This window comes from Hylobates moloch, unplaced genomic scaffold (assembly GCF_009828535.3).
Source record: "Hylobates moloch isolate HMO894 unplaced genomic scaffold, HMol_V3 SCAFFOLD_1, whole genome shotgun sequence".
NCBI classification, from domain to species: Eukaryota; Metazoa; Chordata; class Mammalia; order Primates; family Hylobatidae; genus Hylobates; species Hylobates moloch.
The window spans coordinates 132,456,806-132,473,341 of record NW_026652276.1 but is presented as its reverse complement, the minus strand read 5'-3'; the positions used below and the strand labels follow the sequence as shown (position 1 = coordinate 132,473,341).

Here is a 16,536-nt window from a genome sequence, read left to right as displayed (position 1 = left end):
GTCTATATTCTGCTATAGCAAGATACCTTATAGTGTAATTTATAAACAACAGAAATTTATTGTTCACAGTTCACAGAGACTGGGAAGTTCAAGATCAAGGTGCTGGCAAATTTGGGTCTGGTGAAGGCCTCTGCTTCGTAAATGGTGCCTTGTTGCTGCATTCTCACATGGGGGCAAGGGAGCTCTTTTACAAGAGCCCCAATCCCAGCCATGAGGATGGAGCCCTGATGACTTAATCCATTCTCATTGGCCCCACCTCTTCATATTAACAGTGGGTATTAGTTCCAACATATGAATTTTGGGGGGACACCAACATTCAGACCATTGCAAGTATTAAATAAGATAATGCTAAATAGGACACTTGGTGTTTGGTAAGCACATGGTAATATTTGCTTTCTATTATTATTATTAATTATTGTGAGCTTATTTGTTTATCTTCCCAGCTAGACTTTACATTTTTTGAGGCTGAGCTGGTGCTTTTCACCTCCAGAGCCCTAGTTATCCATCTTTATCTATTTCTCTGTCTTTAATAATAGAACAGTGATAGTTGGGCATAGGGCTGCCCAGCCAGGGACTGCACTTCTTAGTCTCTGTTGCAGCCTGGTATGGCCATATGACTAAGTTCTGGACAATGGGGTGTGAGAAAGAAGTGATATTTGCCACCATTGTGCCAACTTCTCCCAAGGGATGTATGTGCCTTCACTTGGTCTTTTTTCTTCCCTGCAGGTGACAGGTGGCAGGATTAGGGGCAGCTACCTCAGACCCCAGGATGGAAGCTGCATGTTGAGGATGACCTAACTTTCCCCCAGACCTGGACTGCTTCCCTCTGGATTACTACATAAAAGGGAAACACTTCCATCTTAAGTCACCAAATTTGGGACTCTGTGACCACAGCTGAGCCCATATCCTGCCCTGTTAAGAAGAGCTGATGCATCCACTCATTCTTGTTGGCTCTGAAATATATGTTACCAACATGAGACCATGACCTCTTTGCTGCTTTCTGCTCCGCTTTCCTTTGAGCTCTTTAGCAGTCGGGCTTAGTGATGCTATCCTCAATTTCTGCCTCTGGAATCTTTGGACTTTGTACTTCATGCATGCTCTTCCTTATGTTCCTCCAGGAATTGTGGTTTAGCTCATCACTCTGCCCTAACTCCCAACCATTTCCTTGAATGGAAATTCTATATGACTTCCCTAGGAAATCATATAGAAGCCAGTCTTGCCCCCTAGACATTTGACTAGAGCTGGGCTGGGTAATCTCTGCCTACTCCCACTCCTCCTAAGGAATTGCATGGAAGGAATTAGTTGAAAAAAAAAAAAAAGAATGAACAGTGTATGACAATTAATTCCAACCACCTAACATTATTTTTAAGTGATGGAATTTTCTCTTTCCACATGCCAATGAACTTGAGATTCTAGGTGTTTCCCCTGTGATGAGTAATTTCATGAGCTCCATTTGATGGCTAAGGAATGTGGGGGAGAGTGAAGCAGGTGACAGACATAATTAACCAGAGGGCAAGAGATTGTCCTCTAGTTGCAGCAGCAGGCTGGATAGCACAGGCATTGACTGACTCACACTGCCTCCTGATACAGAAGTCTTTATTTCATGTGCTGGCAGAGCAGGTATGCGGGCTGAGTAATTATAAATGCTTTTCAGAGTATGGAGTTTAAAATAATTTCCTCTTGTAGTTTTCATAACAACTGGTGTTTGGCTTTTTGCTTCTCTCAGAAGGCAGCAGGGCCAAGATGATGGATGTTTTCAGAATAGTGAGCCTGGGAGTGCACCCTACATGGCTGGCAGGTGAGAGACCCAGATTCTCACGCTGAGTAGGGAGAGAAGGGCGTCGAGTTGATCAGAATTCAAGAACGGCCTGTCTGGCCTGTTCATGAACATGGAAAGGAAACGGAAGAACATTCTGTCTCTTGTGGCCTCATTGCTGCTGGAGAGCAGAATTCACCATGGTGAACACAACTCTCTTTTTCTGACAGAATCAATGAGAAGTAACTAGGATTGAGGTTTCTCTCCTCATCACCTAGCGTCTTTAATCCACTAGCCTGCAAGACGGCTGAGGAGCAGAAGATGTAATTTTGTCCAGTTTTACTAAACAGTAGCTTTTCTTCATCTTAAAATATAATAAGAAAGCACTATAATGCTTAGATATTTCTGGAGTCGACATGAAGGTAACTCAGAATTTCCATATTTTGTATGCGTCATGAAAATCTTCCTCTGTGCTTAAGGGAGGCTTTATGTGCAGTGATAAATCCAGAGAGCAGGAAGCAGGCGGGTGAGTGAGAGTAGCATGAGAGCTTCGATACTGCCTGTGCTGTTTGTGGGTTAATAAAGAGTAGCCAAATCTGATATACAAAATCATCTCAAAGGGAGAAATGAAGTGCATATAAGCTTGAGAGATGGGAGCCGCTTTGCTCTCTAGTGAATATGCATTTTCAGCAGCTAGATTAAGGATTCATTTTGTCCTTGACACAGCACGAAATTCAATCTGTGTCTACTTACCCTACAGACAACAGCCTGCCAGGGGTCGTGCAAAGATTTTATAATAGGATAGGCAACAGCCTTAGCTAGCAAAATAAACATTTGGGAAATTGTATTTCAGAATCGCTTTGCTCTCCTCACCCCCTCCCCCAACCCGTCATGCAATTCTGATTCAGTGAAATGCAGCATTTAATATTTTGGAAATAATTTTCGAACAGATGGGGGAAGAGGCAGGAGGGCAGCATCCCTTGCTGGCCTCAATGATCTTTCCACCTCCTCTTCTTTTTCAACAAACAACTCAAGCAGAGATTGTTTTTTCCTTTGAAAGAAAAAAAGAAAAAAAACAAAACCAGTATGAAAGTGTTTTTGGATTTGCTCTTTGTCTTCCTTTGACATCTTTCTAAGTTGAGGTCTTTCTTGTGGCTTGAGAGGGTCGATTTGAACCTGACGACTGAGGTTTAGATATTTCAGAGAGAAGCTTAGGGTGTTTACGAAGAAAGGGAGCAGACAGGTCGGAATGAGACTCAGAACCCTTTGTGTCTGTGGAACCATGACAGACAGTCTTCATACTCTCTTTATTGAACTACAAATATCTTTCCAGATGAATATGCTCCTAATCTAATTAGCTGTAAACACGACTCCCGGGTGCCCCACTACTTAAGCAGAGGATGGCAAGAGCAGGAGAGGAGAGGGGCCGCTGCAGGGAGAATGCCCGACAGTGGATTCCTTTTCAGCGAATACAGCTGGGATGGGGTCATGTACACACAGACGTGTTTTCTGCCTTATAGGGAGACAAAGGCAAAGAAGTATCAAGTAGCCTCATAGAAGGCAGAAGGGCCCATTATAAAACAATGCCCACTTGTTTTTCTATAGCATTTACTGTGCCTGCCAGACAATACGATCAGGTCCTTGGTGCAGCAAAGGAATGGAACGAAACATGTCTGGGCTTCCTGAAGGGTCTCGACTTGTAATATGCATTCCTACCATCAGACCCCAAGGGAGACGGCTGCTGGTGTTTGAGGTCTTTAACTGGCACATGAGACAGGCAGTACTCATAGGGTGCAATGAGACGACTCCTTCCTTTTTCCCACTGCACACTCAACTGTGGTGCTAATTCATCCCTTGCCCTGGAAGAAAATCCAGACCAGCCCAATTATGCATGTGCTCATTCTCAGAAACATACACTCTTCTGGTTATATTCAATTCCATTTCAGAAAAGAAAAACGTTCAGTCTTCACAATTTTAAGTAAAACTTCTTGCTCCCTGTCCACCCTGGGCTTGAGGCTGATTATCTGTACCCGGGGATGGGAATGTGGTCCACTTTTTTTGTCTACTTGGCCAGCTTTTCCTTCCACTTGCTGGCTGAGGCTTGCGGTGGAGGGAGAAGAGGTACAGTCGGGTGTGATTGCCTCTAGCAGGGCAGATATCCGAAGCTGACTTTCTATAACGAGGGCTGTCATGGGGCTCTTGAGAGGCACTGTGGGGAACAGGTGACTGAACTTGCCATGGTGGAGTGGGTACATTCTCTGCACCCCACTAGTCACTTAAGTGTGCTGCTTCAGCCCTGCTCAGCTGGAGGTTGAGCCCTGCGAAGTCACCTTGCCCCTGCAGGCCATCCTTTGCAGGATGTCCAGTGGCCCAGGCTGGCTCTCCCTTCCTGGGGCTCACGTCCTTGTCCAGGGCCCATGCTCTTTCTGTCCTGCTGCCTCGGTCACTGCTCTTACATTCCCCATGGGAGTGTCCAACACCAGTCCTCTTGGGCTCAGTCTCTGCAGACCCCTATCCAGTTCTCTTAGTGGTGTCTTTACAGTGAGGGGGAAGCATGCCCACCTTCCCCGACAGGGAAAGCTGAGCCCCACTGTCCCTTTGACACCGGCCATTCCCAGCCTCAACTCTTCTGGACCTTTGACTCTGGAGATAAGAGACAGGTTGCAGAATTGGCTTCACTCCCTTCCTTTGCAGGTTCTGTGGACATGGTCTCATCTTTCACTTGGAAGAAATATTGATGGTGGGAAGGTGGGAATAATTTGTCCACATTGTCTCAGGCCTTAGCTAAAATGTAGGTAGAAATAAATAGTCCAATTTTTAACATCCTGTTATAAAAAAGATTTCCAATTTCTGACAAGGTAGCCATCATTATTTAACGTTATAGATGAGGAAACTAAAGCTCAGAGTAAAGAAGTGAATGTAGGTGGCTCAGCCAGGATTTGAACCCTGGTCTGTTTGAGTCAATGTCTGAGACTATTCTACATGTAAGTTAGAGGCTTGAGATTCTCCACTGGGCACTGTCATGACTGTGGAGTCAGCTTGGTAGGTGGCTCTCCTGCTATCAGTAGGGTGGCCAGACAGCCAGACTTGTCTGAGCCAGTACAGGTTAATGCCTGTTGTCATGGCATAATTATGGTAGCGATCCTTCTTCTCTCAAAGTGTTCAATTTGGACAATAAATTATATGCTCATCATAACTATTAGGAGCTGGTAGGGGGGTCTGGTACGAAGAGACAAAAAGCACCAGAAGTTTCCTAGCAGGGATGGCTCTTTAGTAGTCTCCAAAGTCTGGCTGAGACCCTGTGGGAAGACCTGTAATTGGCAATGAGCTCTAGGCAGTCGCCCCCAGAGGCAAGGATGCCGGGGGACAGCCCAAGGTCAACCCCAATTCGGTGAACCATCTGGCTGGGGTAGGGTGGCATCTTGAGGAACCCTCATAAAGTATACGGGATGGGAAAGGTGCATCATCCAATGTTGATTCCAGACAGCTTCTGAGTTTGTTCATCTTGTTTCTTCCCCACTGTACTTTTCTAGCTTAGCACACTTTTACAGAATTACAACTAGAATTTTCCTAGCTGGTCTTGCTGCCTGATCCCCTCTCTCCCTCTCAACCAAATAAATCCATCCTGCCCACTGAAATCAGAGTAAATGTTCTAGAATTCAAATCCGCCCCTTTCTCAGTTTAAAACCCTTCAATGGCTCCTGCTTGCCTTCAGGATGAACTCCAGGCCCTTTGAGATCTGCCTCCCATGCACCTCTCTAGGCTCTTGTCTCACTGTCCCACCTGGTGCTGGATGAGCTTCATTTCAGCTGCACTGAGCTCCTTCTCAGAAGGCTGGACCCTCTTGCTTTCAGCCTTTGCATGTGCTCTTTCCTCTGCTGGGGCACACCTTCCTAGGTTGGCTGGGACCCGACTACCTCCAGCTCCGTTTCTCTGCTTTGAACACAGTGTCTCTCCCTTCAGGGAGCCTTTCCTCCAGTTTGTGGGGGAGTGTGTGCACATTACAGCACTGATGGCTCTAGAACTGCCACTTGCTCGTCTGCATTGCACCATGGGGTTTTAAGCTCTATGGGCACCAGGGATCTTTCCATCCTTTTCCCCATTGTCATCAATCCCATCACAGGACTTGGCACATAGTAGACCTGGCTAGCATTTGTTGAATTAATTGATGCATGAACAGTGCTGTGCTGCTAGGCTTGCAGAGATGCGACTCTAGAATTTTTACCTAAGTTAGAACTCATATTTTGTTTACACTTGCCACAAGCATGAAAAACCAGACAATGGAAACACAAGGTGTCTGAGCTCAACACACCTCAAGGATATTGGCTAAGCCTGGTATTCTTACCTAGGCTGACTCCTTGCACAAATGAAGAGATTCTGTAGATAATAGTTTTTAAAAATGGGAAGTTTTTTTTTTTAAAGGAGAATGCTCCATAAAGCAAAAAAAAAAAAAAAAAAAAAAAAAAAGAAGAATCAGTTTAACATCTTGCCGTAGGTGAGTGGTTTAGTAGATTATTGCATGGCCCCTGAAAATGACATTATGGAGCAGCAATAAATATAATGAGCATAAAAACAAAGTCATAATGAGGAAAATACTTATGAATTGAATAAAAGAACTGCCAATTGCAAACTTGCTCTTCTTGTAACAGCATGACGTGTGTATATATAATATACATATATGCATACAGGGGCAGAGTGCTGGAAAGAGTGCAAAAATACTGTGAAAAATTTAAGATAGTGGGGTTATTTTTTACTTCTTAAAATTAGCTCTATTATTGGCTTTATAACTTTTTTTAAAAAATAAAAAGAATATTAAAAGAATATTTCAAAACAAGCCTGATACTCCAAAATGTTAAGGTGACTCCCTCTGGGTGGTAGTATTAAGGAGAAATTTTAATAATTTCCAAATAATTTCTGTATTTTCACATTTTTCTCAATCGCATATTTAACATATATAATTAGATAAAAACAATAAAGCATATTCACTCTCTTCCTTCTCTCACTCTGGGCAGTCATGCCTCCTTCCCCATTATCTTGATTGTGGTCATGTGACTGGCTTTGGCTGTAGGGTTGATGGTGGACAAGGCACAGATTGCCTTCTTGCACTTTGACATCACCATGACAACAAGATGCTCTGGATAGATTGCCCAGCCAAGAAAAATGAGAGACACATGGCACACACCTGGGCCCAACCTGAAGCTTGGCGCCAAGACCAACATAGCTCAGTTGAAAATAGCTGATCCCAGACCACCCCTGGACGCATGGGTGAGAAGAAATGATGATTGTTTTAAGTCACTGGAGATTTGGAGTGGTTGGTGATTATTATTTTGACAGTAACTTGGTGATAAAGCTTCATTTTCAGTATCAACATCCTAAGCAAAATAGATCTCTTATTCTTGTCCCGTCTCCTATACTTACCAAGTGGCCAGGCTGAGAGTGGCTGGGCCAATTTTTAGCTTGGAGATCAGTGTTAATCTAGAGAGATTTTAATAACCCCGGAACACTAGAGGCTTAAAACAGGTGACAAAATGACGCTGAAACTGTAGTGTTGTTCCTCCCACCGGTAGCGTTATTACCATCTTGATAAGACTCGTGAATTCCAATGAACTGTTATGCCTGATTTGGGTTTCTCATCAGCCCATCCTCATAGGCATTTCTCAAAACAATTTACTGCCAAAACGTGGGAGTGGGGAGTAACCCAAACCAATACCAACAAATGCTGTTCGACAGCACTTGAATCAGTTCATTGCTGCAAACAGCAGATGAAAACAATTACAATCTAAATTTTACTTGTTAAGTCTCTAGGATGGAGCCGGCTGCTGGGCTTGCTGGAGTGATTTTCTTAAAATGTCTACTGGGTGGGTCCCTCTTTTTCTTGGAGAATTAGCACACTGCAGAGTGAGCCACTGTCTTCCTGGAGACAGTGTGGGCCCCAGGTTATGAAGACACTCCTTTCCTCAGCCTCTGAGGCCAGGTGCAGGAACAGGGAGGACAAGTACAAGGATTTCAGGCAACCTCATTAACGATCACCACTGCATTGCCAGAGCCGCATGTCAATCTACTTTGTCTGGTTGGAATTCAACATACGGGTCCGCAACATTTTCACAGCCCTTAGCTCATTGAAGCACATGGCCCTTCCTGACACTGTTACTATCATCATTTAGAGTCTTTGGTTAAGTGGCTTGTTCAGGATTACGCTGACAGGCAGTAATTCCACCACCAGTTAGTTGTGTGACCTTGGGCAGTCCATACAACCTCTCTGAGAATCTGTAAAGTGAGGCTGTGTTGTAATAACACTTACCTCAGAGGGCTTTTGCAAAGATTAAATTAAAACATGCATTGGTTTTCCTTAACTGGTTTCCTTAGCTATTTGCTTAAAACAAAACCAAAACACATAGAACAAACAAATCTCCAAAATCTTGAATCACAATATTTGGTACACACATAATACAAATTCAATGAAGAAAAATGAGGAAAAAAAAGTTACCTATAATTCCACCATCCAAAGATAGCCAGTGGTAGGTAACATGCTGACCTACAACTTTCCAATTATTTTTTTGTTTGCACACAGACACACATATATGCACAAAATTGGCTCATACATACTATTTTGTAACCTGCTTTTGTTGCTTAACCTATTATCATAAACACATTTCTTGCCAATAAATATGTCTATTAATATGTGTATTAACTGGTTGCACAAAATTTCACTGTACAAGTGTAGGATATCTTTACATCCCTTATTTTTTGATTTTTAGTTTCTTTCCTCATTTTTGCTCTTATAAATAAATACCTCTGTGATGAATACTCCTGTACGTATATTCTTGAGCAGATAATTGATCATTTTAAAAGGTAAATTTGCAGATGTGAAATTACAGATGTGAAATTTGCAGATGTGAAATTTTTAGTTAAGAATCACAAATATTTTAATGTTGCCTTATACATGTTGCCAAATTGCCTTTCAGAGAAGTTCTAGTAACTTCATCTCTTGTTGGTGAATTAACATGCTAACACTGGGTCTTTATCACTTTTAACCTTTGTTTGTTTGACAATGATAAATGAATTGCATTGTTATCTTAATTTGTTTCTTACTGCTGAAAATGAAACTGTTTTATATTTACTGGTTATGTTCTTGATCATTAAAAATTAGATTTTTTTCTTATTGCTATGTATAAACTCTGTTAATTAGAGGATTTAAATCTTGCCTTGTATTTTGTAAGTATTGTTCTAGTTTTACATTTGTCTTTTAATTTTGTGAATTTTTTTTGACATTGTACACATTTGAAAATTGTATGTAATTATATCTAGTTTTTTTAATGTGCTTCCTTTTACAATATTATGCTTAGAGAGACTGAAGTATTTCTTAAAATAATTTTTTTTTCGGGGAAGGCATATGTCTGATATGTTTTCTGAGTCTTTGAATGACTGAGAACAAGCTTCTGTAGTCCTCATGTGAGAACAATAGCTTGGCATAGAGCACTTTCGACACAATTTTTCCTTCTTAAAATTCTGTAGAGAGGCTGTTCTGCTGTTTCCTGAAATTTAGTGTTTAGTGATAAGTCTGATGCCAGATGGATTTTCCCTCCTAGTATGTTCCTTCGTTGTTGGTTTGTTGGGCAGGATGATTCCAAGATTTTTCTTTATCCTTGGAATAAATAAGGAAAAGCAGGAAACACAGAGAGTCTTTTTTATTTATTTATTTATTTTTATTTTATTATTATACTTTGAGTTTTAGGGTACATGTGCACAATGTGCAGGTTTGTTACATATGTATCCATGTGGCATGTTGTTTTGCTGCACCCATTAGAGAGTCTGTTTTATACCCTGGCCTGGCACGCAGTGGGGGTTGTGGGCTGAAGACGGATTTCCCCAACTCAAGAAAATTATCTTGCATTACTTATTTAGTCACAGCTTCCTCTCTGCCTGATGTCTTTTCTTTTTCTGCAGTTTCTATTCAATTGTCAGGACCTTTCCTGCATGCCTCTCCTCTCTTCCCTCTTGATTTTCACGTCTAGCCTTTCTTCTGAGTCCCAGAATTTTCCCAGCTGCTCTGCTGTTTTTTGCACCATCCAACTTGCAAGTCAGTATTGCCGCTGCATTTTTATATCAGGTAGTTGTTTCACCTCAAGGCAGTCTTCCCTGATTTCCGAGTTCTTTTTCATGTGTGCAATTTCCTCTCGATTATTGTTGAGAACTTGAATTTAACATTTAACAAAATGTCACTCTCTTTCCTCCCATAAACGTTTTTCAAAAGAGCGCTCTTCATTTGTGTTCTTGAGCAGTTTTCATGTATATCCGGATGTGTTTCCCCACTTGCTCATCTTTACAGAGGGAGATCTATGCTTGCCCAGTGTGGGGGCTTTGGAGAGGTTCAGCCAGAGACTGTTTGAGTTCATGTTCAATTTGTTTAAGCTAGGAAGAGGAGGTCAAGGAAAAAATGATAATTTCTGCAGGTTAATTTCTCTGGATCAGTTTCAGTTTTCTGGGAGAGGTAGGAGGGAAGCGCATCCATAGGTGGCTGTATGACAGGGCTTCCCCACTATGCCCATGTCCCTTTCTCAAGGGCAGGGGCACCAGCCCCTTCTCTAATGGACACGGTGGCTCTTGGGACGAGTCTCTTGTGGCAATGCCCCCATATTTTTTATTGTGTTGTTTGATAGGTCCATCCAGAAGTAATGGCCGCGAGCTGCCTCAGACCCATGAGGTCCTTTGCTTAGAAAGGGCCCTGCACTGGGTTTAATGCTGTGCTGCCCCACCTTGGACTTCTTAACAATCTTATTTTTGAATTTGTGTTATGTGAGTGAAGTCCAATGGGCCAACTGAGCATGTGTGAGGGAGGGGACTGGAAACGAGGTCAACTCTGGATCCTGCCTCCTGCCACCTCTCAAGATGGGTTCCTGGCCACTCACTGCCCAGCCTGTCTTCCCCTTCTTGCCCTGCAACTGTCGCACTCTCCAACAAGGTGGCAACTAAATGGTGTCAATGGGGAAGGCCTGTGTTCCAATGTTGCCCTTTGGCCCTTTTGGGAATCTGGGCACAGGCAAGAGGAGGATTGGGGTTGGGCATAGTGGCAGCTGTCACCTGCCCCAGCTGGCAGTGCTGGCATCTGGTGGGCAGGGGAGGCAAACTCATTACCCATCCAAATAATTAGCATGTTCTAGCACTGAGGTTTGAAGACTCTTGGGGGCCACCTGACTGCTGTGGGCTGGGGAGACAGGCCCTGGGAAGGAGAGATTCCTGGCTTACCTGGGGACCCATGGAGCACTGGCAGGAGGAGATACCCAGCAGCTGTCAGGCCTGAGTGTTTCAGGATGAGAGCCTCAGTGCCTGGGAGGGTCTGTACTTGCTCCAAGCATCTCCTGGCCTGAGGAAGTGTTCAGTCTGGTGACCCTGTGCTCCTGGGAAGCCTCTATTCCTCCTTCCAACCTTCCCGAGTCTGGCTTGCCTTTTCTGTCTTCTGGGCAGCTCAAAGCACCCTCCAGAGACAAGCTACTACATAAGAATTGTGTAATTTCAGTGATTCCACCTGCATGTGGCATGTAAAACTGGCGTTGCATAACATGACGATGAACATAACATTCGTGTCAATAATTTAAAAATTTAATTTTTCTTTAGAATGACATTAAATAGCAAATAAGAAAATACCATGACATATTGAGGGAGACTGCCAAAGAAGGAAAAGCACTTTATATTTTAGCACCTTTAATGGAACTTTTGAACAAGGTTTTCTGAGGGCACTTGTACTTTTGTTTTGCACTGCCAAGTATGTAGCTATCTCTAGGCACAGGTTTTGTTACATTTCCTCGCAATAACTTGTGGCCACAGGAAGCCCCAGCTGCAGGTGACCTATCTGACACCCCTGTACCCCCTGCTTGGGTGTGTGGCATTAAGACTGCTCTTCCCTGAACCCTCCAGCTCCCACCCTTTGCCACACAATCTCCCCAGGTGTTTGCACAATTTGAGAGGAAGATAATGGCCCTCCTGATAATGCAGCAGGTGTGTGGTTAGGTGATGAACTGGTAATATACAGGGTTGCCATTACATGTCTACCCCATATTTAGGAGTCATACATCTGAGTAATGCATGCAAATCTCTCTTATAGTGTCTGACGCCTGATATAGAGTCAATAAATGTTGGTTTCCTTCCCCTTTCTTTGCCTTCTCTGAGTCTGTCATTGTTTGCAATTTTGCCTGGTGGCCCTCTTCTTTTTTTATATATTAAAAAACCCTCCCAGACAGTCTCATCACTCTTTGGGAATGGATGGCGGGCTTGTCTGTCCCCTGATGCCTTCCGTGGAGCACAGCAGAGGCCATCAGGAGCTGAGCAGCCTGCTCTGCCCAGAGCTTCTTGCTTGCTCAGACGAAAAACAAGCTGGAAAGGCCCCAGAGTGCCTCGTCCTGACCTCAACGGGGAAGCTGGCCCGGTGGGCTTTGTCCTTTCTGTGCATTCTCCACCTTCTTGACTCCCCATTGCTGCCTTCAGGGTTCCTGGCAGCAGCTGGGCTGAGGCTGGGGAGGTGAGTAGCAGGAACCTTTTGCCATTTGTCTAGGACTGAAATGACTGTGGATATGCCTTTCATGGCAGATTTTGCTAAAGAGGGAAATTTGCACCTGTGCGGAGTTGGCATCACATTTAGAGAGAGCAAGGGGAAACAAAAACAAAGGCCAGCACATCTGGAATGATTACTGCAAAAATTACTTACCAAAGACATCTGCGACGCTGTGATCCATTCAGGAGAGATGTGAAAATGAGCCCCAGCTGAGTCTCCCAGCAAAATGATTCCCCTGGGCTGTGAACCTAGGCAGCACAATTTATTCACATTATTTATGCACTCAAGTAGTTTGGAACCTCCAGACTGGGTAGTTACGAGAGCGGATACCCTAGTGTGTATTCCAGGCACCAAGCGTTTTAACAGTAATGCATTACCACTTTTTGCATGTTTGAGAGTGAGGGGCATAGCATTGCGGAGCTGAATGAGATTTCCAGGCCATTGGAGCTGCTAAGATGTACAGATGCAGGTGTTTTTCCCAGCTCAACATAAAACATCTTGAGTGAATGATGGATGAATAAGTGAATCAAAGCTTTGTCTGAAATCAGAAATATACCCTAAATTTTGGTTCTGGAAATTGCTTTCTTGAAAACACACCAACGTCCATTACAATTCACTTTAAGGGTTAATGATCTTATGGAGCAATTTTGATTTTTCAAGGATGTTATGGTCTTTTAAAGCCTTTAATCCATACAGGCAAAAACACTGGATAGACGATTCTGGCTGATTAATGGATAGATGGAGATAGAAAGGTCTGCATGCAGCCCTGTTTGCTTGGAGGTTCAGAATCACTTCATGTGACTCTGACACCCATCCACATGACTCATTCACCTGTGAACTCATTCTTCCACATTCCTTAAGATCCTGAAAGACGCAATTGATGCCTCCCAGAGGCAGAGAGAGATGCCTCCTTTTTCCACTTCCAAGCTCCTCAAGTCATGCAAGAGGGTGGCCTAGCTTCACTGCAGTAGCTCCCCAGCCTGGGCTTCATGGAAACCACTATTTGGCCATACAAATGGGGACTGTGAAGGCCCAGGACATCCTGGAGGGCACAGGGAGAGTGGGATGTGGGGAATCTAAGTGGCTTTGCACCAGGGTTTCACCTAGATCTGCATATATTTCATTCATTGGTTTAGTTGTTCATTCATTCTTTATTCATCCAACAAATATTCCTAAACTGCATAAATATGTAATGAGCCTTTACATTTTCTATTCCTCTTCCTACCCTCTGAGGGCTTAAAGACAATTAGGCTTTAAATTGATAGACGGCAAAGACTGTATACTTTTTGTCCAAGAAAACTTGGAGCCAAGTATAACCCTTGGTTAGAATTGGAATCGTTGTTCAGAAAATACCTGTTGAATGAATGAATGAATGAGGTGATTGTGAAAGTGGGGAGAGAAGCATTGCCTAAACATAAAACAGTGATGTTACCATCAAGCGTTGGCATCACTAGGAGCATATTTTCAGTAATGTGTGGGGTGTGAGGTTTCCCCGATGGAACTGGTGGCCCAGATGTTTGTGCCATCTGGGCACTTAGAGCACAGAGCTTTTGCCCAGCTATTTTTGGGAAGCCCTCACAAGTTATAGTCTGGCAGTCTCTCTCAAGTCATTCAGACATTCAGATATGCATCTTTAGCCTAGTGGACACAGAGACTCATCCCATCAGTAGAAGTCCGGGTGTCTCACCTTGCAGTGTATAGAGGGAAATGCAAAAGGTTAAAAATTTCAGTTATGACTGCTGCTTATTTTCTTATTTGGAAAAGTGCTAGATTTCCATTGCTCTTTTTTTCCATTTTGCACCCTAATCCTCAAGTAAAAGAGTCAATTAAACAAATTGTTTTGCTTTTTTAAGATTCTGCCCCCTTTCCTCCTTTTCTGAACCTTTTAGATACTTTATTCTTTCTGATCTGTCATGAGAATAAATGTAAGTTGGTCAGCATAGAGTAAATCCTAGCATCAAGCACGTTCTGACTTAGGTGGTCTGCTCACTTCAATTTGACTCAGACTAGAAAAGAATACTCTATTGTTATAACCACAATGACATCCACAATTCATACCTTCACAGAATTTCTTCTCATATGGAACTCCATCTTTTGGATCAACACCCTTTAAAAGAGAAATGATGCGATTAGCAGTTTAGTTTTAAATTTATGAGATACATATACTAAAGCTCTCCTAAATGGCTTTAAAAGCACAAAGGCAAATGCGTAGAAAAAACCCTTTAAAGTCTCTTGAGCCCCTAATTCAACATAGCAACGCCCTGTGTGAGCGAGTCGGGTTTGGGAGGAACTGAGGGTGGGAATAAAGAGAGAGCCAGACACTGGACCATTTTCATTCAGGGAGATGCTGGGCAGGGTTCTGGGAGAGGTGCCTGCACCAGGGGTCTCACCCCTCAGAGCATGGAGGGTCCACTGAGTGACTGCACACAGGGTCTGGGTGGATTCCACAGTCTCTGAGCTGGAGGTCTAAGTGTCCTGACATCTTCAGTACCTAAGATTGATGCTTCTAAAGAAGTAATTCTCAAGGGGTCCATTTTGCACATTCCTTTAGCCCCTGAGGACATTGGCAATGTCTGGAGACATTTTTTGCTGGGGGTGCTACTGGCATCTAGTGGAAAGAGGTCAGGGATACTGCTAAATATCCTACAGTTTGCAAGACAGCTCCAACAGCAAAGAATTATCCAACCCAAACATCAATAGTGCCCAGATTAGGAAACCTGGAAGTAACATTGGGCCTGTGAATGGGACTGAATTGGCACAGTTGGGACATCCTAAAACCTAAAGTTAAAGCTACCCCTTAGTGGAGCTGCTAGTCCTTGGAAGGATTATTCATAGTATTCCAAGATGAAAGCACTTGCTGATCAGAGATGTGTTAACAAGAGCGTGCTCACTCTCCAGTCTTGAGAGCTCCCCATGCCCATTAAAACATGAAAGAACCTATTAACATCACACTCAACCCTGGGGTCCCTGGGACACAGTATGGGCAAGGTTGGACTTCATGGTTGTAATACTCCCTCTGAGTTTATGATGTTGTGGTTCTGTGAGTGGTGTTTCCTCTGCGGAAGGGGATAGGTATGAAGGTGATATGTCCTTCTCCCATCACTGATGATGAGCTCTGCATCTTGTCTCCTTGAGCTCATGGTGTATTTCCATTGATCTAGTACAGTCTCTCACTTGGCCTTCCTTCTTATATGGGTGACACACCATATCTGAGGCCTGAGTGGGACCATGGAACGAAGACAGGGCATCACACATTGATAGTCTCCTTTGTCCTCCAACATGACAACTAAACCTGGGTTTTTCAGAACAAGAGCTGACTTGGGGATCTTGTCACCTTAAGCTCTAGGGGAGATGTCTTCTTCTTCTCCATGAAAAGGCAGAGTGACTAACGGATAGGGTGGGTGGCGTGGGCTGGGGCACAGCTGTCTCTCATGCTTCCCATATCCTAGAGGCCAGGGGACTGGAAAGCATACAGTAGGTGACTGTTGGTGCAAGCCTGGACTGTGAGTGTCCTGAAGAGAGGAAAATATTTACAGAAACTTTTTCCTTTTCATTGAAGCAGATAAGCAACTCTTTAGAGGCAATTTCGACAATTTATTTAGGTAGGTGTGAAAATAATTGCAGTTTTTGCTGTTAATTACAAAAACTGCAATTACTTTTGCACCGACATAATATCTTGAAGTTAGGGAATCTTAAGCTTCAAGGCCCGTCACAGCCCCTGCCCATGTGAGTACTGGGAGTGACTGGGAGCAATAGAGTATTCTAGGTGGAGAGGGGAGGCCAGGACATGTTTCCATGTAAACACTTCTGGTAAGTCAGAAACGAGATCTCAAAAGAAAGGGAACTGAATTTCTGAGACTCCAGGAATTTGTTAACATTTCTGTGATTGTTTTAAAAATTATTCATTTTCCTATTTGATTTTGTATTTTTAAGTAGATATTCTTTTTTTTCATGAGGAACCCTCAAATCTTGTCAGCTTAACACCCCACAAACTTGAGTCTGTTGCTGTGGTAGTTTGGCTTTCCTCTTTTCTTCCCTTTTCTTTCCCTGGGAGCTGCAAATCCATTATTCATAGGAAACTGGGACACCACCATTAAATGCCTCAAGGTGTGAGTGGTAGGGTAAATTCTGAGTAATTTCTGCTCTGCCTGGCTAGGCTTATGAAACAGAAAAAAAAAATGGCTGCAACAAAGTAAGGACAGCATGTGGTTTGCTCCAACAGCTGTGTGGG

At 43.4% G+C, this 16,536-nt stretch overlaps 1 protein-coding gene across 2 annotated transcripts in view; it reads right to left on the bottom strand.

Annotated features, from left to right (window-relative positions):
- Nucleotides 1-16,536, bottom strand: part of AOAH (acyloxyacyl hydrolase) — a 210,542-nt gene that overhangs the window by 81,393 nt on the left and 112,613 nt on the right. For both annotated transcript variants that reach the window (XM_032758314.2, XM_058445671.1), the window contains 2 exons: nucleotides 14,364-14,412; nucleotides 12,459-12,553 (listed from right to left, as the gene is read on the bottom strand). In XM_032758314.2, coding sequence (XP_032614205.1) covers nucleotides 12,459-12,553; nucleotides 14,364-14,412 — 144 coding nt within the window. The remainder of the gene's footprint in view (nucleotides 1-12,458; nucleotides 12,554-14,363; nucleotides 14,413-16,536) is intronic.